The 22,913-nt window shown below is 41.8% G+C and overlaps 2 protein-coding genes across 2 annotated transcripts in view; one reads left to right on the forward strand and one right to left on the reverse strand.

The window, feature by feature from the left end:
• Positions 1–3,542, reverse strand: part of ELP4 (elongator acetyltransferase complex subunit 4) — a 122,135-nt gene extending 118,593 nt beyond the window's left edge. Inside the window, exon 1 of the mRNA XM_042837218.1 lies at positions 3,347–3,542. Within this exon, the coding sequence (XP_042693152.1) occupies positions 3,347–3,542 (196 nt within the window). The remainder of the gene's footprint in view (positions 1–3,346) is intronic.
• An 82-nt stretch (positions 3,543–3,624) lies between these two features.
• IMMP1L (inner mitochondrial membrane peptidase subunit 1) overlaps positions 3,625–22,913 on the forward strand; it is a 28,680-nt gene continuing 9,391 nt past the window's right edge. The window contains exons 1-4 of the mRNA XM_042837236.1: positions 3,625–3,668; positions 13,709–13,846; positions 14,515–14,603; positions 15,699–15,825. Coding sequence (XP_042693170.1) covers positions 13,742–13,846; positions 14,515–14,603; positions 15,699–15,825 — 321 coding nt within the window. The 5' untranslated portion in view covers positions 3,625–3,668; positions 13,709–13,741. The remainder of the gene's footprint in view (positions 3,669–13,708; positions 13,847–14,514; positions 14,604–15,698; positions 15,826–22,913) is intronic.

The raw sequence follows: 22,913 nt of genomic DNA on the forward strand, positions 1-22,913 counted from the left end.
AAATCTCCGTGATGTTCAAGGTCAGGTTAGAGATTAGGTCTTTTCATTGTTCTTTTTGAATAGTAGTACATTGTATTAGAGCAATCTAGCTACTATGCATCAGTAGCATAACAAAAGCTGCTGCCTACTGTAAAAAGTCAAGATTCCGGGCATGACATGAAGAAACCATACCAAGTAGTCATAAAGTACTCAGCCCTAAGCATTGCTCTGTATAGGTCAAGAAAAAGGATATGGCTCATAAATCATGCTGAGTAAATAGCCAAAACAAAGCGCATTTACAAAGTTACAAAGTAGACCAGCATCTCACATAAAACATACTGGCTGGTAATCTTGTATCTTCTGTGTAAAAAAACAAACAAACAAACCACAAAATAAAACAAAAGAAACTACATCAAATTAACAGGCAAAAGCCAGTGAAAGACCATAAATTGTGAGACACAAGACCATAAAATCAAACAAGTAAAGAGATACTTTTTGCCTGCATTAGTGGGACAGATATGGTCACAGCATGAGTACCATAACTACAACGCTTGTATAAAAGCCACAAACAGTGCTAATACTGTTCCACTGTAATGCCTGCACCCAAAGCAACAGAATCACTTTGTTCCCGTGTCATGATGCTACAACAGTTTTAATGGCACATCACAGAGCAAACATTTAGTGAGCCTTTAATTTCATAGTTGGATCTCAGCGTATCAGAAATAATTTAAACCAAGATCACAGAATCATGGCATGGCGTTGGTTGGAAGGAACCTCTAAGCCCATCCGGTTCCAATCCCATGCTGTGGGCTGGGTGCCCCCCACCAGCTAAGGGCCCACCCAGCCTGCCCTTGAGTGCCTCCAGGGATGGGGCACACACAGCCTCTCTGGACAACAAGTGCCTCATTGCCTTCATCGTGAAGAATTTTTCCTGACACCTATGTACAAATTCCTCAATAGTTCTGATAAACTTATCAAGAAAACAAACATGTCTTAGATACCTAAAACAAACAAACACCTAAGCACTACTTATTTGAAAACCAGAACAAAATTCCCATGATCTAATTCACCAATTTTTACAAACCCAGAAGTTCTACTGCAACAGGAGAGGAAAAAAGTCCCAAATCAGTCATGGTGCAGATGGTTGATACAAAGAATGCTTTACACACACTCTGCATTCAGTTCTTCAGGGAGACAGAATGCACGTGGTGCTAACAACAGCTGTTTAAAACTAGCACAGTCTATAAAGCACGTGGAAAGAAACAGCTCAAAATTATGAGATCTTACTAAACTACAGCTTGACATAGAAAAGATCAAAATAGCCATAAGCAAAGTTATTACTTCATGGCAGTAACGACTTAAAATCCTGGTTATCTAAAGCTCCCCTGTAGCCATCACAGAAGTAGCGTCCCTGCTGTTTTTAGATAGTTTGTACAAGAGAGAACATTTGTCAGATAACATGCCACCGCAAAGTTCTAGCAAGCTGTCTTTGCAGCTCATCACTTGTGGAATCTCCTACAAGCCAGAGCAATGGAACAAGTGCATACATCGTGGATGCAAGGCAAATTCTGGGTAGAAGGCAGGCTATATGTGGTATGAGACAGCAAAGAGTTTGAAGAAATTTATCTTATCAGACGGAATGTAAAACTATTGCAGCTGCTATGGTTACGCACTTGTATTTTAATGAGCAATAATAGTAAATTAGGCAAGAAAACACCTCAGGAAAAAGTTACAGGAACATTGAAATACTCAGAACATTTACAATCTTCAAGTCCCCTTGGAAAACTGCTGCAAACTTGCAATTCTTTCCATTGGTTATTTTAACTTTTCTTTGCCAGTTCCTCAGCCCGTACTGCATGCAGACAGGGAAGCAATTGCAATAACTGCCGCACTGCTACTTACAGCAACGGGATTTAAGGCCTCAAGGACAGAAACACAACAGATGTTGCAGCTTGAGAAGTGCTGCCGTTGTTTTCAGAAAGTATCTGTGACCTTTTTTAAAGCACCTTGAAACAGAGCATCTAATACCAGACAGGTGATGTTTAAGTCTCACAGTGCTAACAATGCTGTATCTAGCTTGCAGCTTCTGGACATGAAAAGATATGAAAGAAATGCAGAAACTTAAGACAGCCTGGTGAAGGGCCACTGTGATGGGCACACGACCTCAGAGTTTTCATGACCCAGAATTCAATGACTTAAGGGAGAGGAAGTTAGGGAAAACCATGGGGATGTAGAGTCTTTCTGGTCTTCAGAGATGCCACATGCTAAAACCTTTTAAAAAGCACTTCTTAAAATTTCCATTCCTAGGAATGAAGAATGTTCTTGGTGTTCAAATTTAAAATCTGTTAGGTTGGGAAATTAGTGAATATTTACAAGAGAATGAAGAGGCATTTTAGAAGGGATGCTGGGTTTGCTGGTACAAGTCTCCCCAGCATCCACAAGAAAGCACTCACTACACTGGAAAACACCGTGAGACTTTGGGGCCTGTTATTGAAGGGAACTGTCCACGCTTCCTACCCATGCTACGCAACAGCTATTTATGACATGAAATAGGAACAACTGAAATACTCAGTGCAAATCTTAGAATCACAGAATGGCTGGGGTTGGAAGAGAACTCAAGGATCATTTAGTTCCACTGGCCCTGATGCAGGGAGGGCTGCCAGGTGCTCGCTCAGGTTGCCCAAGGGCCCTGAACTCCTTTGGGGATGGGGCTTGCACAGCTTCTCTGGGCAGCCTGTGCCAGCACGGTTATGTGACTGAAGGGTTCCACACACACTGAATGAAGCAGATCTCTCTTAAAGAGGACAAGCTTACTCCACAAGGATACACTGCTTGAGGGAAATGCAGGAGTTCTCTGCAGAATGCAAACAAATAAACACACAGAAGTAAACACAAGCATGCCTGTCCTTTAGACACCCACTTTTCAGTCTTTTTTTACAGAACTCCGATTGTATGCACCGCTACTCACACAGACGGTCCTCAGGAAGGAAACACACCGCAATTTCCATGCATTCGTCCAGGTATAAATGAGCAAAGGCCTCCCTCAGCCTCAGCCCCATCCCCGCCGTGTCCCCAGGCGCCACACCCGCAGGGACGCCCGCCCGCCCCCCGTGCAGCCCGTTCCCACGTGTGATCACTCTTTCCGAGTAGTTTTTCCCCGCGCCCAACCTGAAATCAGCTCCCACTTAAACACGGCACAGCGCTCTCGCGGCGGATCGCCACCTCAGATCCGAACCGGAGTTCCCACCCCGCGTGACGGGACGCGACGGGCCGTTCCCGCGCTCCCCTCGCCCCGCTCCCCTCAGGCACAGCCCTCCCGGCCGGGGGAGCCCACAGGGCCGGCGGCGCTGGGTCCCGCTCCACCAACCTAGCACACAGTCCAGGGAGGGGACCCCGCAGGAAATCAGCAGCCGCCCGTGACGGAGGGCGGGCCGAGTGCCGGGCACGGCGGCCAGGCGGCTGCCGCCCGAGCGCCGGAAGCTGGTGCTGGTGCCGGTGCCGGCGGTGGTGGCGGTGGTGGCGGCAACCCCTTCGCCCCGCGCCGCCCCGCCGCCCGCCGCCATCATCTCGGCTCGCCGGCGCCTGACAGGAGGCGGGAACCGCCGGGAACAGCGCGCTGCCCAATGGGAGCCCGCCTTGTTGGCGGGTGGCGGGCGGCGGTGCCGGGCGGGCCCGGCTGCGGGACGTAGGTGAGTGCGGCGGGCGGGCAGTGCGGCGGCGGGCGGGCGGTGCGGGCCGGGCTCCGTGAGCCGGCATTGAGGGACGGAGAGCGGGCGGGAAGGGGGTCCTGGTCGCTCCGCCCGGCTGTGTTCGGTCGCCTCAGGCGTCGGCGGGGCGGCCTGACCTCTGTGTGTGTGTGAGAACGGGTGGAAGCCCGCCGGGCTGCAACGTTTCCTCCGCTGCTTTGTGCAAAGAAATTAAAGTGTTTGCTGCCTTGTGGAAAGCTGCCCGTATGGTTATTCTGTCAGTCTGCAGGCCCTGTTGTGGCCGTGTGACAGCAGTGGGTCTTGCAAATGTTTGTATCTGCTGCCAAGTGCAATTGTACACACTTAATGTCCAGCTTAGTTTGTTACGAGTGGCAAGAAGCAAACGTAGCTGTGAAACGTTGTTCTGTGCGAACCTGCAGCAGTGCTCACAACCCTTCACCCCGTTCATAGCAATACATTTCCTCTTGCTGCTGCAGTGAAACACGTTTCTTGTTTTTAAACAAAGTGCACTAATGCAGCTCAAATTAAGTTTCAGAGTATGTATGAATGTTCCCGTAGTGCAGAACCCTCTCTTCTTCCATCTCTTTCTGTGACTGGTAGTTGTTCTGTTGCTTTTTCTCATCTCATTTCCCCACAAGGCAATTAAAAGTAGAGGCTAAATAATTGTCAGGCTGAGAACCTGAGTTCTGCAAGCACTTTGTGACTTACCTGTGCTATGCTCATACCATTTGTGGAATTTCTTGCATTAACTTTAGCCAAAGATACTGGAAATCTCACTATTTCCTGAGTCATAAGTCAGAGTTGCTAAAAGAGAAAGTCTTGTTTCTTTCTTTTCCTCTGCTTCCACTGATTGAGTCCAGCACACTTTGGTGCTTGTCAGATCCTTTCCAGAGCTGACTGATCTCATTCGTCTGCCTTGGAGCTACCTATCAGCCTTCAAAAGTCAACTTTGTGCTATGCTGCTGAGTATATGCAATAGGAAAAGGTATTGACACAGCAGGGAGAGGGGCATCGAACCTTCTTTCCTACCTATGAAATGTTGATTCAGCCCATACTTGTGAACCTCAGTTATTTCAAGATTTTCTGTATTTTATCATGAAGGGATACATTTTGTGAGCTAATATCCTCTCAAATGCAGAGAAAAAGTCTTAATGTTGTACCTTGCACTGACTGTTTCAGATTTTACTACAAAATTGTGGAGAAGTAGGAATAATTCTTTGATATAAGAACTGAGTTTCAGAAATTATTGCAGTAGTTCTGTTTGTGCTGTTGGCTTCTCCTCTGTCAAGGTATGTTTGCAATTGATCTGCAAGCATGTTTGCAGTTCTTCTCTAAAGTTGTAATTTGCAGATCTGGGGAAAGTGCCAGTGTGTGCTCAGAACAGCAGCACTTGTTCAAGTAAGTTTTAGAAGTGCTTGGTGGGAGGAAAGCACCTGCTGCTGTATGGCAAAGCGGCTTCCCTCCCAGCTCAGGAATGTGTCACATTAGGCCTGGTTCCAGCAGTATCGCACCAAACCAGATTAGTGCTGAGTCAGCTGACCAGGCAGGGCTGCAGTCACGTGACCCCATGCCCCACAGGGTCCTGCTGGGGCCTGAAACAAGGTAGTTTGCTTCTGGGATGTTCTTAAGTACCTAACAGCATGGGTCGTGGATTACGGCTGCAAAGAAGATGCCTTCATTTTCCCTGATCTTTGAACTGGTTAGAATGGGAAAAGTTTGAAAGTGCGGGCTCTTCAGGCCCTGAGCCAACAACTGGAAAGAATGTTTAATCCTGGAAGTTCCGACACTGAAAGGCTGGGCTTTTTTGAAGAGTGAAAAAAGCTTAAAAATGACTTATCCAATCGTTCCATGGAAAGCGTGAGGATTAGTGTGAGAGTTTGAGACATACCAATTGCGTGATATTACATACGATGCGATGGGCTTTTCTTCAGAAAGCCTTTGGATGTTACCTAAACGCTGCTGCGTGTTTTTAATACTGAACAATCATGATAAGAATCTGAACCTGTGTCGAAAGGGGATGTCTTTTAAACTGGAAGTGCATACATTAGGGCACGTGAGTTGATGTGGTGCGTTTGATGCTATGCCTCAGTGCTGAGAACAACGGCTGAGTAAATCTAGGTCGTAAAAACGCTATTACTGAGATGACCACTGTAATGTCAGCTCACGTCTTACCTGAGAGTAATGCAGAGAGCTGCTATAGCATGTTTTCCTAATGCTGGTATTGTATTTAAGGTTTAAGAACTGGCATATTGTGGATTTCAGAAGGGCGTTGTTTTCCTCTTTAAGGGGCATTATTCCAAATAATCCTGCTAGTTCTATGAATACTCTGCAGTACCAGCAGATATTGGAATATGGGCAAAGTTTAGTTCACACCTAATGGAGGGATTCCATAGAAGATGCACTTTTCTGGTTTAGCTTTTTTTTCCCCCATTGTCCTTGCAATACTGCAAAACCCGAATCCTGCAGAGTGCTTTGGCAAAGCTTGAGATCCGCCCCAATTCCATTCAGAATTCCTTTCAGAACCAGTCTCATTCGGAATTCCATACAGAATTCCTCTGAAATTGTGCTTCTCTCCATTTGCTGAAATATTTTTAAAGGTGTTTTTGCAGTGGAGAATTTTCCCTCCCTTCTGCTATTACCCCAAACCTAACAGCGCTCTTTCAAAGCTTTCAAGCTACTTCTGCAGTAGTTTCTGGGTTTAAAAGTTACAAAATCTGGATCGTAAGTCTTAGTTGTTGTGTGAGGAAAAAAGGAATATGGACTGATTTTGCTGAGAGTGATGTGAGTCAGAATTTGGTGGACTTCCATTTAGATTCACATCGTTGTGACTATCCTTGTGTGGTGAACCAACACGTTGCTGTGAAATAGAATTCTCTCAAATTGTGTAACTGCTGTGAGCAGAGATAGAAGCCTTGCTTGGTTTTCAAAAGACTGGTGCCTGCCTGTTACAGTTCAGCCTAGTTCTGTGACAAAGGGGCAAAAGTTCTGTGACAAAGGGACCCTTTAGGTTGTTTAGACTAGTAAATAATTATGCCATTAGGAACTAGATGAAGAAAATAGGTGTTTTTGACTTTAGTAGACAAAAATGAAAACTGAGATTATCCAAAGTGAGTTACAAAGTTACATAAAGCATAAACTCGCAGTCCAGCAAAGCTCACTTCAAGTACCAACAGCCAGACCCTCTACTGAGTGCTGAAGTTACATTGTTCCAAATCTGGAATAATGTGATGAAGAAAGTGGAAAACATTGGACATCTGGCTTCTTTGTAGCCAAGCCTTTCTTCAGCGAGCTTCCATTATTCTTTATCTCAATAGATTCTACTGCATCTACCTCCCGTTAGGAGGCTGCCGGTTCCATGCCAAAGCTGCAGCTTTTGCCAGAATCCCATCTCAGGAGCAGAGACAGCTACACAAGATACTTCTGTTCAGCATTTGCAAATCACAAAGGTCATCTGCTCATGTCTAACTCAGCAATGCGCTGCCTTGGGTCAGATATGGCCGGACAGCTAACAGTACTGTAACTGCTGCAGCATTCCTGCAACCATAGAATAACTGTTGGAATGAAGATATGAAATAATACATAGTGCTGTGTTGTAAATGGGAAGGATTAAAGACTGTGGTTGCTAGTGTAGAAGTATGCTTCTCTAATCATTTCAAAGATCTTCTGTGTTTTTGTGTTAAAAATGTGTTTCTGTTGTTTCATTGCAACGGGCTCTCTGTTTGGGAGGAAACAACACCTGAGCTTTTAGTGTTAAACCTTACAGCACTTGTCTATAGAATCTCTCAGTTCCCATCTTTTCATTCTCCATGAGAATTAGAGCTGTCTCTGTGTCCCATGTCAAAGGAAGGACTGTAACTGAGCATCCTTTAAATTTTTATCCTTTACATTTTTATGTTTCTGCCAGAGCCGTCGCACACTTCTTGAGCTGCATGTTTCCACCATCTCTCTTCATCAGCTGTGCTTGCTTTCATCCAAGAAATGTGAAGCAGCTTTTGGCCTTGATATTTTTATGCTCTTGCTTTTTTTTTCCTACTGAATTTTTAGCATTTCTGGTATAAAAGATCTAAAATGCACAACTGCTGGAAGATTTGCAGTCATCTTAGCGTACATGCAGCACTGTGAAAGGAGCTGTGGGAGCAGACACTGGCTTTCCTTTTGGAAGCGCAGTGTGTTATGAAGTGTAAGCCAGACTGTGTGCTTTTGGAACAACCCTCATGAGTAAGCTTAGATGGAATAAAATCTGTTTGCTTCGTAGAAACTTAGAAATGGTTTTTAAGAAGTCTTCAGGCGAGGAGATGCTTGACCATCTCTGTGCTGCTTCCCATTTCGCAAATATTCGCATCCCCATTTGAAATGTGGATTTCTCCTAGGTACCTGTGGCAAAATGAGCCATATGGGCCTTTTTTGGTAATCTCTCTGCTGCCTGTGGCAGTGCAGTTGGTGGGCCTGGAGCATGCTCAGCGCCGTGCGGGCACTCGGTACCTTGGCTTAGAACCATCCACTGCGTTTGAGGAAGGAGCCTCTGCTCATTTGATTTCCTTATCGTTGTGTCAGCTGTGCCTTTACTTTAAACCTTCGAATTAAATAGTAGTTTATGCTGGCTTTTTATTTTAGTTCATGCATTTTAAACCCAGAACTCAGATAAAAAGATAGTTCCAGAATAAATCCAGTATATTATTTATGAGTGGAGCAACACATTAGCATTGAGTTCACAGTAGATCATATCGCTTTTATTCCGTCTTACAAGCTTAGCAGCACAAACAGAATAATCAACATATTATTTGGCTGTCATCTGCTGAACAGAAACCAGAGATCACAAGGAGGTTTTCCCTAGCTGCAGTGATGGCCTTTTTGTTCCAAGCCCCCATCTGGGAGGGCCATGGTGTGTTATCATATGGAACGCGGGGTTTTCTGTAATCTGCTTAGCTGCACTGCAGTTTGAATCTTCATTCCATGTTTGTGTAATTTATAATTTTAATGAGACCACGGCTCTTGTGGGCTTTGAAATATATTAAAAGCTCTTTTGTGCATATGCTTTTGTTCTTGCTTAATAGGCTCAGTGTATTTAAAACTGATGAATTTTTATTCATGGATTTGGATGTCTGGGGATTAACTTAGACTGAATATCATTGCACTCATCTATTGATGTTTGGAACTTTTTAAATATTTGTATCTGTAAGTGCAGGAGAACTTACAGAACTCATGTTTTATAAATAAAATGGCTCAGAAACAACATAAACTTTTACAGCAAAAAATTTATATAAATAAACATAATAATAATAATATAGTAATAAATATAATAAAAAGTGCTGATTAATGTCCTTTTTTTTTTTCACTGCACAAACTCCCATGCAGTATAGTTTGCATTATGAAGAGTAAGTGATTGATGCCATACATGTCTGTGTATTTAGAATTTCTTAATTAAAAGGCAGTCTGGGAAAACCATCAAGTAACTTTCAGGATTATATCAGTGACAAGCACTCAATTTGGTTTTCTTCTCTTCAGGTAACTTGAAAATAAAAATAAATCTTTTTTTTTTTTTTTTGAATATGTGTTTTCTTTCTCCTGTTTTCTGTAGCTTTTTTATGCACAGTTCGCATACTTCACTGGAAGGTGTTGCTTGTAACTGGGAAGTACTGATGAAGAAATACACTAAGATTATTTATTACGCTTTTATGCTAAAATTGGTCTTTTTTTTTGCTTTTGCATTTCTCAACTGTTTAACAATACCTTCTCTGATTCAGTATTTGTGTTAAGATCTCATACTGCGTGATTTCTGTGCTAGTAAACCACCACGGAGTACTCTTCAGTGATAACATTCTAATCTGGAACCAACAGTGGGGCTACGAGGAAGACACATGTATCTCTTCCTAAATGCTTTTGTCGATGGTGTATGTAAATAGATGGCTTTGTTTTGCATGAAGGGCTTTTTGTTGCTGCTGCTTGTAATGATAGATATTTTAAGTAAACATCCTCTGAATTTCTTAGTGCATAGGGAAATAATTTGCTGCTCTTCCACTCACTGCTTCGGATAGAGATGCCTGCATCCTTGTGGAAGCTGTCAGCACTGGGAAGTGCACGCAGCACGTGAGCCATGGAGAGCTTTGGTTTCTGTAGGGTCATGGATCTTGAGTACCTGGTGCGAATACGGGACTCGGAACGCTTTGTTGTAGTTAATTAGCATGCATTTTATGTCTTTATGTCTGTTGATATTTCAAGAAGGTAAATTTTTTTGAAATTGGAGGTAAGTGAATGTGGCACAGAACAGAGTTGTTTGACTCTCAGGACATGGACACGGTGTATTTTTCTCATTCACCAGCAAAGGGACTGTGCTGTCTGTCAGAGCTTTGGCACCTGTGTCCTAACCCTGATGTAGTTACAGGAGAAAGTTAAGTGAGTATTTCAGCATTCCTCAGAGGCTCAGATTTGCCAGGTATGGCCACACTCTTGTTCTGTTTGGATTTTGCTCTTCAGCAAAGATGGGCACAGAGAGTTGCAGAGAAAAACAGAAGTCCTGGAACATATCTGACCACTGACGCAGCATTTTGTGCAGGGTTGCTGAGGTTCCTCCCCAAGGCAAAGAGAATCAGTGAGAACTGCCTGCAGTCTATTGTGAAAAATTGCTCATTCTCACGTAGGTAGTCTGTAGTTGTTGAGCACGAGAGGATTGCATTATGTGAACTTATGCTTACAGACCACGTTATTTATCAGCTTGAGATCAGTAGATGAAGGAGTGTTTGTTGGAGACAAAGAGTCAGTGCCTAGTGGAGGTGATGTGGAAGAAGAATCTCCTCATCCAGAATGTTACACAAGGATTTTCAGATTTGCCAGACTGAATCCAGAGCAACTTCTACAGCAAAACAACAGCCGAAAATACAAGTCAGGTTCTGCTTGCCCCCTGCATGGAAAGATTATTTAAAATGGTGTCTTGTTCTGCTTTAGATGTTTGAAAACCTCCGACAGGTTAAACTATTTTATATTTATTACATTGCATATCTGATACAGGAAGAATCTTTCCCAATGAACACCTTTCACGTTCCTAGCACATTTTGGATTAATTTCATACCAAAGTTTTAAAGATAGCTGTATTAAATGTCAGCTCCAGTGTAAGCCTTTAAATGGCCTCGCCAGCGTGCGTTCTCTCTGCTCTTTCTGCTTTGGGTTTTGTGGACTTTTAAAAAAAAATAAATAGTGATCTCGGAGTATCGTTTGGGGAAAAACACAGTGTGAGTTCTGGGGTTGTGTTTTATGAAGAAAGATGTCTGGTTAAGAGGAGAGAATGCAGTCACAGAGATTCTGTTAGCTGAGGGAAGATCGATCAACTATCACTAAGTGTTCTGTGAAAATTCAGAACTTACTATTGCATAAATCAAAGGTGACTGGAAGTTTTTTCTTACAGTGAAAAAAATCCACTTGATAACAAGCCCAATAATTTATTTAGCCACATTTTCATTGGCTATGACTTTGGCTTTCTTGTATTGAAAGTTTTGGCACTAGATGCTAACCTGTGCCACCGGTTATCTGGAAATGACCAATCTGCTCATCGACTTCCTAATTTTATTATGTACACAGTTAGTTGTAATCCAGGATCGCAGCAAACAAGATGTTAATTTCTAGAGAATCTACCCGCATTTCACTCGGAGCGTGATTGTTACCAAAGCAAAGAATACAAAGAGAATAACATTTGTGCTATCCTCACAGGAGCTGTCAATAAAAGATGTAATAGGGGATTTAGGAATCTGGAAATGGCCAACTAATTTATGTGAATCTATTTTATTTCAGCTAGAAAGACCAAGCTCTGCCTCGTCTGCACTGCATATTGCAGAGCACAGGCTGTCTATAGAGAACCAGGCGGCTGCATATGGATAGTCCCTTGATATCATTCACTTGCTGTGTAATCTTATTATGCAAAGTTCTAATCTTCACCTAGAATGAATGCCTCTGGGTCAGAATATAGTCATATCAGGGTTTTTGAGGTCATGTTTTGTGATCCTTAGCTTATTCTTCTAAGTAGGGCTGGGATTTAAAGAGTATTCCCTAGACGCTAGCAGAGATAGATGGTAAAACCTGCTGCCTTTTTGGAAGACAAGACCAACATGAGGTCCCTGGTAGGATTAAACTTGATTTGTAGCTGTAGGATTTTTTAACAGATGTATTATTGGACAGGGAATAGGGGGCCACCAGCACAGCGAAATTGGATCACGATTGGCATTCTCAGGGAGTCCGCTGGCTGCTAAAACAGCAGCTGCATGTGGATTTGACTTCTTTCAGGTGAAGCGACTTCCAGTCATTTGGAAAGGATGGGATGAAAAGGAACCTTGGTGATAATTTTGATGTCTGCAAGATTTAGTACCAATGTAATGGGATTATCGGTAACACCTTCGCTGCAGAAAAAGCCACCTGGCGCTATAACTGGCAGCAACTGCGAACTAATCCTTTCCCATCTCTTGGATGTCATTCATGAGGCTCCAAGTGATTTCTACCCTGCTAGCTGTGATTAATTTTATAAACAAACAAACAAAAAACCGCAATGACGGAAGCCTAGACCATGTAAGGAGAAGGGAACAGAAGAGAACAGTAATTAGATTTTGCTTTTTATTTGCTGCAGGGGAAAAGCTCTATAGTTATTGTAAAAAAAAAAAACAAGCAAATTGTATTGTGTGATAAATGTGTGTAACTTTTTGTCATCGATTTAAAAAAAATAATAACCTGTTTTCATTAGAAAAATAATGTTTCAGCGTAAGGTTTTCAGCTACCTACTGTGTAAGTAGTAGTTAGTACCTGGAGGTAATTACAGCAGGTTTTATGGCAATAATTCTGTGATAAGGATGTTCATATGGCACATCCGGGAAGTTTTGAAGGGGGCTGTGACTTAAATCATTTGTTTTATTGTCCTTTATGGCCATATTGTGTGGTGGAGGTGCCTGCCGACAGGACTTGGTGGTGAAATGAATTGTGTGATGTGGAAAGCAATTCAGGCATTTAGCATTTAGTTTTCAAACAATGCCATATTGATAGTTTTCTAGAATAGCTGTTGTTTAATGATTGCTTGGAACCTACTGGGTTTTGGTTGTGTTTTTTGTTTTATTTTGTCTGAAGTAATCTTGTTAGTTTCAAACTGTATAATCTGTATTGTATGTGTGCCCTAATTTGAAATTGCACGTCACTTTCCTGAGGAGTGGTAGAAGCTGAGGCTTATTAGGAGCTAAGAATTTGTCTCTACTGCCATAGCCATCTGATAAACCCAGGCGTTTCAGAAAGTCCCTTGTGCCAGCAACTGTATGCCAGGATAGTGAAATCCTTGTCTCTTGGATTAGGACTTTTATTTCATACCGAATGCACACTGCACTGAGTCTTTGAGAGTCCACTAGTTGGAAAGTGGGGAGGGCGGTGCTGGAGATGTCTTCACTCCTTTGCTATCCTCTTGGTTTCCTGCCATGGCAGCTGCAGTCATAGGTAGAGCCCCACTCCGTTGGGTTTCAGTTCACTCCAGCACTCAGATATTTCTCTAATTTGCTGGTGGTTGAAGGAAAGTAGTGGTGTAAGTTGTGCTGTCTTCACGTGATTAATCCCACAATGTGGGGATTGCAGCTCCCCAGCATCCGTTCAGCTCCACAGTCCTGCGGAGGGGAGGATGTTCCCATAGTTGGCAAGTGGCTGCAAATTTGAGTAGAAGTCCATTTGTGTAGCTGAGTCAGCAAACCGTTGTCAACATTCCCTCCCCATTAATTTCTGTAGCCTTGCTATGTGTTTTTTGTTTTGCTCGTGGTTCCTTTGTTTCTTTCAGCTCCCACTCAACTGCATCTTGCTGACTTGCTGGGAGGGGCAGTCGGTTGTACACATGGGAGTGCCTGCATTAGTCAATAAAAGCCCGATAGCGTTTCATCTCTTCTCATGGGCCTGATTGGTTTTAGTTGCTGTTCTTCTAAGAGTACTGAGTTCGTTGTTAGATGCAAAAGATGGCTTTATGAATGCTACACTGCTTGCTGTCAAATGAACGATGTTCTTCTGTTTTACTGTAGACCAGAGCCAGCTGAGCCACGTAGTGCCGTGCCATGTTTCGCAATGCCCTAGGAAAAACCTTTCGATTTCTCGGGTATGCTGTGCAGTATGGCTGCGTAGCACACTGTGCCTTTGAGTACCTTGGAGGAATTGTTGTGGTAACTTTCCATTTTTATGACTTTAAAAGATATAACAACTGTAATACTAAACCTGTTATATTTCAGAATGCTGTTATTTCGGTTTTCTTCATTTTTAAATTTTTTTTTCTAAGTGTGTTCAGTAAAAATAAAATCAAAAAGCTCAGCTTTTTGGACAAGTTAGTGCTTCAGGCATCGCTGAAGCAAATGGGAAGCAACATGAGTAAGCATTTTGCAGAGAGTTCATTCTTTCTGAAAGGCCAGAGTAGCAAAATCCCAACTCTGCAGATTTCCGGACGTTTTATGCTACTCCTCCCTTCCCCAGATATTGCTGCTGGAGATAGTGGGTTTGGCTGAGGGCTCCTACTGCAGCTCTCGTGATGCTTCTCTTCACAGAGGCTGAAAACAAAGGGGTGGTGCTGCTTCCAATCTGTAGAGAAGGTGCTGAGATGTGCACCCAGGAAGCCATTGCACCCAGCACAGTGCAGGACCGGTTCTGAGCTAAAAGAGCTGTAACAGGGAATCTGGAGGCTGTCCTTCCTGCTTAAATATCAAATGTCCCACCTGAGGGTTTAATTGTTCCTTATATTACACCTTTTGTAATTTATTAGCAAATAATTGAAGACATGTGTTTTAGTTAACGGCAGTTGACAAATAGTAATTTTTTCTCATTTATTTTTAATTTTCAGTGTTCTGGACCTTCAATGGAGCCAACAATTCAAAATTCTGATATTGTCTTTTCGGAGAACCTTAGCCGACACTTTTATTCCATTCGGAAGTATGCTCCTTTGTTGAGACTACATTTTACAGTTAGTTTGCCAGAGCTTCTCATTAACCACTTTCTATCCATCCTTTATTTTTCATACATTCTTCAGCATCTGGATTGTATTTTTTCGTACATCTCCTCTCGTGTCTGATGGAAGACAAAGCAATGGGCAAACACTATCCGTCTTCCCAAACTTACTTGTCAGAACTCATTTAGGATGCAGTCATAGAGTCACAGAATAGAATCATTGCAGTTGAAAAAGGCCTCCAAGATCATCTAGCCCAGCTGTCCACCTCCTCCACCTCCTACCAACGATGCCCACTAAACCCTGTTCCTCAGTACCACATCTACGTGTCTTGAACACCTCCAGGGTTGGTGACTCAACCACCTCCCTGGGCAGTGCCACCCACCTCCCGTTCCAGTGCCTTACCACTCAAGTCCATTTCACTTCTCCATCTTTGTCCAAGAAAACAGAAATTCCCTCTTCCCTCCCTTTATTTTCCCTAACGCTTTTTTTGTTTGAATATAACTTCTCCTCCTAAGGAATTTGGACTTACTTTTAAATCAAGCTGTGGGTTTTGCTTTGCCCAGATAGACCATTCAGTAACTTTTCTAGCAGCCTAAGTGCAGTTTATCAAATGTCATTATGTTGTAGAGCGCAGGCCCTTGCCCATTTTGTTGTGGACCATTTCACTGTACAATGTCATGTGTATAACTGGGGCAAAAGATCCTACAAAGTCAGACATCTGGAGTTCTGCTGAAACATTTGTATAATGACGTATAGAAATTTGGAATCCATATGTAAGTAATAACAGGATCAAGTGAATAGGCATTCATTTCATCAGAGCATTTTCAATTAAAATGCAGGCCTAAATGTTTTGTAAACAAATAGCAAAGCCTCCAAATGTGCTTACATTACACCTCAGTGTAATGTGTGTCACTGAGAACACCAAGATGTGACTAGAGTTTTGAGCAGAAAGAGCTGTCTTTTAATGTCTGGGAGTATTTTTGGAGTATGTGCATTGATACACGTCTTCAACCAGACATTCTATACTTAGTGTTCTCATTTCTTTGTGTTTGTCTCTGTTTCTGTTTTTTCCCTCCCAGAGGAGATATTGTAATTGTGAAAAGCCCGACTGACCCCAAATCAAATATCTGTAAAAGAGTAATTGGCTTGGAAGGGGATAAAGTCTGCACAAGCAACCCTTCAGATTTCCTTAAGACTCACAGCTTTGTAAGTATGAGAGTTTCTTGATTTGTAAATTAACGATTACATAAGCAAGCCTTGTAGTCTGTGAAGGATTTACGGTATCTTATTATCATAAATCATACAGTATGATGTTCATGAATTATTCTGTGCATTCAGTAAAATGTAAACCTTGTTTATGGCAAGCTGCCCTTCTCAGTGTCTTTTGCCTCGGTAGGAAGTGTAGGCAGGCCATATGACCTTTGTTTAGGTCTTCTTCCACAAGGAGTACTCTAGAAATCTCTGAATATAGTACAGCACAGATGACAGACTTGGGATTGGCTTTAAGGCAAAAGTGTTTCTACATTTTTAACGATAGGAAGTGAAATTTTGTCTTTGCAATACCTTTGAGGATTTTGCTTTCAAAATTAATGTATCTATATGTTTCACTGTAACAGAATTTAACTTCTGAGTGCAGGTAGAAAAGTACTGCTTTAACTAACTTGCCAAAAAAATTCAGGTAAACAAGATGAAATAGAACAGAAGCAAAAATTCTTAATGCCGACTTGCCCTTATGCAAATAGACTTAAAAGAAGTTTGGAAAGATCTGAGATTAAAGATTTTCAGCAACTTGTTAGGCTATCATTAGTAGAATCATCAGAAATCATAATCACAGAGAAAAATGTAGCTTTTTCCCTAAAGCACATTTGTCTGTTTCCTCTGCTCAGTACCTGGTGGTGGAAATACTGGGTTTTGCACAGCTCCTTGCAGCCAGCTGTGGTTTGTGATGGCTGAATCCTTTACGAGTTTAGCTACCCAAAAGTGCCAGCTTCACCAGCATCCCTTCAGGCACTGTTGCTGTGTGTGTATTGGGCATTTCAGGTAGTTTTTAGTTGAAGTGGAGGCTGTATATACTAAAATCAGCGTCAACACTGTGTATAGATTCAGTGTCTGGGTTTAGTCAAGGCATGGGACCAGAAAACAAACATAGGATTGATACCGTGCTCCAAAGGGCTCAATTTGATATTTCTTTCATTCCAGTGTTGAGGCAGTACTTTTCAGGCGCCTGACTCTAATCTGTCCTGGTAAGCAACAGTACCAGTGTCAGTGACTCATTCTCCATTACATTTTGAAGGGGAGGACTGTTGTTTTTGTTGGTTTTTTTTTTTTTCCCATAAATCCAACTGTTTTAATGTTGAGCAACGAAAAGAAATTAAAAAGCCCCACCCCCTTTCTTACTGAGTTGAAGACATTTTCTGGTTCCTCTGGCAGTAGTAACTCAGGTGAATTTCCCAGAAAGGAAAGACCTGAATGGAAGTCTGCATTCCATGTATGCTGACAGAGACGAGCTGAATTTCTGTGGACATTTTGTTCCCCTCTTGTCTTAGTCCTGAAAAGGAACGCAGGAAAGGCTTGTACTTCACAGGATGCGAGCCTTTCTGGAAACCCTGTGGTAATCAAATGAACATCCAGTGGAGGAATTTCTGCCACAGGTATAACTTTTCTTGTCACAGTTTTCATATGAAGTGTCGGGAGAATGAGCAGATGAGGAACACATCCATTTCCTGTTTTCCTGTGAATGTTTTTCACAAAGTCAACGTGTGCAGGTCCAGGAAAGAAGTGATTGCGCTTTCTGAGTTGTGGCATCATAACTTGTAACTAGGGGAGAGAGGATCCAGATGGAAGTACGTAAGTTTGTTAATGCAGATCTGTTTTCCTCATATCCTTAATGGTTGCCAGACAGGTGAATCTTCCCATCTGTTCAGGAGGCACTTACTTTATGCAAGAGAGTATTTTCAACAGCGATATCTGCACTTTATGTTCATAAATTGCACTGGATTATTCACTTGGCAGTTCTGTTCTTGCTGAGGGAGGAGAAGCAGTACGTATCCATGCTGAGGTAATGGTCGAACCAAAGCCCTATTTCAGCGGAGCAGCAACGCAGCGCGCTTCAAATTCAAGCACCAAATTCTTCAAAGCAAATAGCAGCAGCAGTCGTAGAGAGACCTTGCTGTTTGTTTTGCTGCTCCCTCTTTGAGGAGAGTTAATCTGCGTTGGGTCTGGAGAAAGAGATTGCGGGAGCTCCGAGGAAAGGTTTTGGCTGGGCTCCCGAATGGCCAGCAGCGCCGCCTGTGGTGTCCGGCTGTGGCAGAGATGCGGGCACACTTTGAGAGACCAGAAACTGTCATGAGTTCTGTTGTTTGTAGCGGGCTACTAATTGCTTCTTTTAATGAGAAATCTCTGAGTGATGCTTGAATGTGCTGACTCAAAAATGTTTAAGGTCAGAGGATTGTTTGGTGTTATTATGGTGAACTGCCCAGCCTTTCTCAACTGACTTGTCTCTTGTTTTGGGGAGTGATAGTGAATGGATGTTGTCATGCTTGCAAGCTTATGGCAGCAAAGTAAACACAAAGTATGAGATGCGTGAAGTATTACTGAATTAGGCAGTTCTTACCTCAGCTTTGTCCTGTGCTGGTGTTTGGCACCCAGTAGCTGGGTATGAGGAGTTAGCTGGTTACTGGAGATGCCAGATGAATGGCAGTGTAACAAGTGAAAGCACAGAGCAGCTGCTTGTCTCAGCACTAAGGAGAGTCCTTATGCTCACGTATGATCCTATCAGCAGGAAATTTTCATGCTTAGAAATGCTACAGTAGTTGATTCCCAGGCTTCCTGGTACAGTCAGATCCTGCTTCCACCCACGTTTCATCCATGAGTACACTTCTCAGGATGGCTTCTGTGACAGGTGAATGGAGAACTGTGTATGTTCTCTGTCAAGCAGTTACACAGACAAAATCCTGCCTTGAGAAAGAACTCAAATAGATACCTGTAATTTAAAAACAGCAAACAAACCAAACATAAAAATAAAGCCACAACAAAGCCCACCAAGTAAAACCCACAGAAATAAACAGCAGCAAACAAAACTTCAAAACCATTCCAAACTATCGAAAGAAAGAAAAGTAAAAAGTCCTTTTTCAGTTGTGTAAGTTGTTCTGAAAAGAAGAAACTCAGTAGACTAGAAATGCAGTAGAATATGGCAGTGATGTGAACATCTTTCTGATGGTATAAAAAGATTTCTACTGCCATGGCTAGCCAAAGAAATGTCATATGGGAAAAAATATTGTGGGTCTGCACTAAGTGTAAGGATGCACTGAAAACCTGGCTCTGATGGACTCACTGTTGGACTGCAAAGTGATGGAACTATTCCCAAGCATTGAACCGATTAGTACAAAATAATGGTGTGCTTAAATTAAAATTGAAGTAAAGTAAGAGTGCTGCTTTGGGCCCTGTATGGCACGTGATGTTTCCTTTGTATGTTACAGGTTAGAGCTTAGAGCAGAATAATAATGGGAGAAGTGATGCTATTTACATGAGGAGAAGAGTTAGGTTCTTTTTTTTCCATATGCTCTTAAACACTTCAAAATGTAGGAAAGAGGAATTTTTCTTTTCCTTGCCCCTCTTATTAGGATTTGGTGTGGAATGTGAAGGCTGGCAATTTTTCTGGGTTCTTTCAAGATTTTGTGCATATTGCTGGTGTTCATACATATCAAGTATATTTAATGCAGTAGACTTTTAAGAATGCATAACGTGTTTTTGCTGCATCAGAAGAGATATGGTCGGAACTAAAAGAGTAAACAACTAATTTAATTAATGTGGTATTCAAACCTGATTTCAATTATTTAAAAGTATTTTTGCAGACTTATTCATAAAACGTAAATAACAAGGGTTAGAAATTATTAAATCACAGCAAAACTCTGAAATGGTCCTAAAATTGTTTCGAAAGGCTAATTTTCATATTTGTGTTTTCTATTTCCTGTTTTTAAAAGTCTAACGCAGGCCAAGGTTTATAATTCAGATTGAGTATCTCATTTTATTATTTGAATTTATTTTAATGCCATTTACTTTAGCTTTAATTTCTTTAGTACCATATGTTCTTGTGCTGCGGCTCCTATTTACAGATTGAAAAAGTGAGGGGCAAGTCATCAGATTAAAGCAGCCTGTGTGTCGTAAACCAGCAATATGGTAAGCTTTCGTGTCACTTAAACAGAAGTAGTACCTAATAATGTCACTTAATACAGCTAGGGTCTGTAAATAAGGAACCGCCTTTTGCAAGTCATGGTGATAAAAAGCTGAGATACAAATCCATATCTCAGCAACACTCTGCTAGTAATCAATCTCAACACAGCACTAATGCTGTGAGGCTAGCTGATGTGGGGGAAGTGTGTTTACCTTGTGCTAAAATGAGGTTCATTGCGGAGATGGCATCTCCTCATCCTGTGGTTAACTCTAGAGCTAACATAATTCTGAAGATAATGCATCTTACTGTGTTTGCAGACCAGAGAAGTGGTCTTATGCAGTGCTATTAGCTCTTACACAGTCCTTGTCAAATGCTGGAAGGATACTGTATGGGTTCTGAGAATAGTGTCCTGTTAACAAAAACGACACAGTATGTTAATCTCTGTGCTGTGCTGCAGAAAGTGGCTGGGCAACTGAAGGGGCAGGTTGGTATTTCAGAGTGCTCAGTTCCATTCTCTTTAAAATATAAATAATAAATAAGTATAACAGAAGAGATGCTGTAAATGAAGCAGCCACTGTGCTATCTGTCTGGTGGGAAACTAGAACTGATTTTGCACATTCACTTAGTTTGTGGCTTTGTTGAGTTTGCAGATCCCTCCATATCCCACCATGACTAGAGCTATCTTGAATCATCTGAGTAGTCATTTTAATCAAAAAACTGACTTGCCGAAATGAAAATTCCCCAGAGAAAAGAAAGAATACTATTAATCCTTTCAGCAGTATTTCCAGGCTTTCTTCTGCTTAAGCAGATCAGTCTATTTACCCCCGCAGTTTTGTTTTTGATACCTCAGGAGCATACGAGTGGCCCTTCTGATCTGACACAGCAGTGTAGCTCAGGAAGGGAGCAGCAGCAAGGGCTCAGCGAGTCCCCACCAAGCTCCCTGATGTCTCAAATGTCTCTTTCTTCTTCACAGCCCTGCACCAGGTCAGCTGCTCTGAATGCAGGTGGCCACACCAGGGCAGGAGTATTGCCCAGGCCTCGACACAGCCCGGTTCTTCTGTTCAGCCAGTCCATTCCTAGGGGAAACCATAATAAGATCTCCTGTTCGATTTGAGGGCACGTTGTTTCAGGATCACCGATTTCTGAATTTGCAGCACTGTGTGCTTTTCCTCTGTGGAGCACAGTCTTTGCTGTACTGGTTAGTTTGTGTTGGACCCACGCGATTCTCTGATTGCATTATTCCTCTCATCTAAATCTAGTAATAGCTTCTAGGAAGCTGTGCAGGATGATGAGAGCTGCTAATCAGGGGCTCACTGAAGATTTAGAGTGCAAGCTTTAGTCTGCCTACATTGTGTTTGTGTCTGAGCTGAGGCTTTTCTGACTCCCTTAAATGATGGAGATCACGCAGAGGCCTGAGGCAGACCAGCCAAAATTCAGATCATGCCTTATGGAACAAGGAGAAGGTGCCTGTAAGATCCCTTAGCCCTGCTTAGAGCATTTATAGGTCTTTGTTGCTACCAGGCTTCAGGCTTCTTAGCTAGATCACTGTGTTACAGGGAAGCATTTACCAGCAATGGCAGCGTGGTCTGTGTTGCAACCATTAGTTCTGGTTGGGCTTTGAACCAGGAGGTTTTTTTTCTTGAAGCTGTACTTTAAGGTAACTGATTTCCATCCTTTTTAATGGTTGCTGGTGAGAACAGTCTATGCAAAAGTAAAAAAATTATCTTTACCATATTTGTGATCTTTTTTTTTCCCCAAGATATTGTCAGGAGAGGTAATAGTGGTCTGGACTAATGAATCCTTGAAATAGCTTTTCTGAAATAGCTTTTATGCTGATTTGGATCAGCATAATTAACAATAAGCCCTGCATCTGAATATGAAATGAGAGCATATCAGAGGTAAAGCAAACAGTACATGCAAGTGTTCGAACAGTTATTTACCACAAGCAAGATGTTTGCAAGAGCCAAAAAGTGAAACTGATAGAGGACGTATTTTGTCTTCATTTAACTTCATTTAACTGGCACAGGCATTTCTGATCTGAAAATGTTTATGACGTTATGAAGTTGTTTATTAAGGAACACTCCGCATGTCTGCAGGATAGAGAAAAATGCTTGAAATTAAAATCTGAGTTAGCATACCTTGGCTTCTTCATATAAAGTTTCCCTGTAGTATGTGTTGACATTGCCACCATTGAAGGTTAAGTGATTTTAATATTGGTTAGTGATCTATTTCAAAACCTAAAAGTAGACGAGTCTCCATATCATGCCTCTTTAATGTTTTTATATTAAAAGGAACAGTTTTTAATGTTCAGAATGAGTCTGTATTTCATCACAGTGAATTTAATTTCTGTAGAGAACCATATTAGTGTTTCATTGTCATCTGGACAAGGTCGTAATGAATTCTTTTTTATATACTGTATAAACAACCCGAGCTAAGTACACAGTATGTCTTATGCATAAGCAGCTTAAAGCACTCAGTAAGTGAAAGGAAATCACTAAGGGCGAATTCATTTAAGAAGTGTTAAATTGTAAGTCATTCACCTTCTTATTATGCTTAGCTGGGAGATGCTGATTTAAGATCACCTGCACTTTCAGACTTCCACTGAAGTTGCTGCCATTTTGTAGCTTTTGTCAGCATGAGAAAGTTAAAGAGACATGTAGAAGCTTAACACTGAGTTTGAAAATACTGTGCTAATTAATGTCACTGGCTTTTATGGACGTGGTGACTGTATCTTAAAGTGCGTTTTTGATAAGCTTGAAGAAATGGTGTATTTGGATCATTAAAAAACAGCATCTGCTAAGTGTTATTCACTCTTAGCTACGTGTTAATAAATAAAGGATTAAGGAAAGTTATGTGAGATTCTAAGTATCAAGTGAGAAAACTCGACTCTTGCATTTCTGTGCTGTATCTTTTATCCCAAATAGATGCAATTTACTTAAATAAGGCAATTTAATCAGTATTTAGTAAATTTGTCACTTGATATTGTAGATTCTTTCATCATATTTCACTTTAATCAAGAAAGGTAACACCTGTGGTTTATTCACAAAAGCTTCTTTTGTTAAATGAACACCCGCAGGCCATGAAGCAATTACATTTGTTGCTTCTACCAAAGTAGGAGGCA

Source organism: Centrocercus urophasianus, unplaced genomic scaffold (genome assembly GCF_019232065.1).
Source record: "Centrocercus urophasianus isolate 14NV4802_14NV808 unplaced genomic scaffold, USGS_Curo_1.0 seq_7, whole genome shotgun sequence".
In the NCBI taxonomy this organism is placed as follows: domain Eukaryota; kingdom Metazoa; phylum Chordata; class Aves; order Galliformes; family Phasianidae; genus Centrocercus; species Centrocercus urophasianus.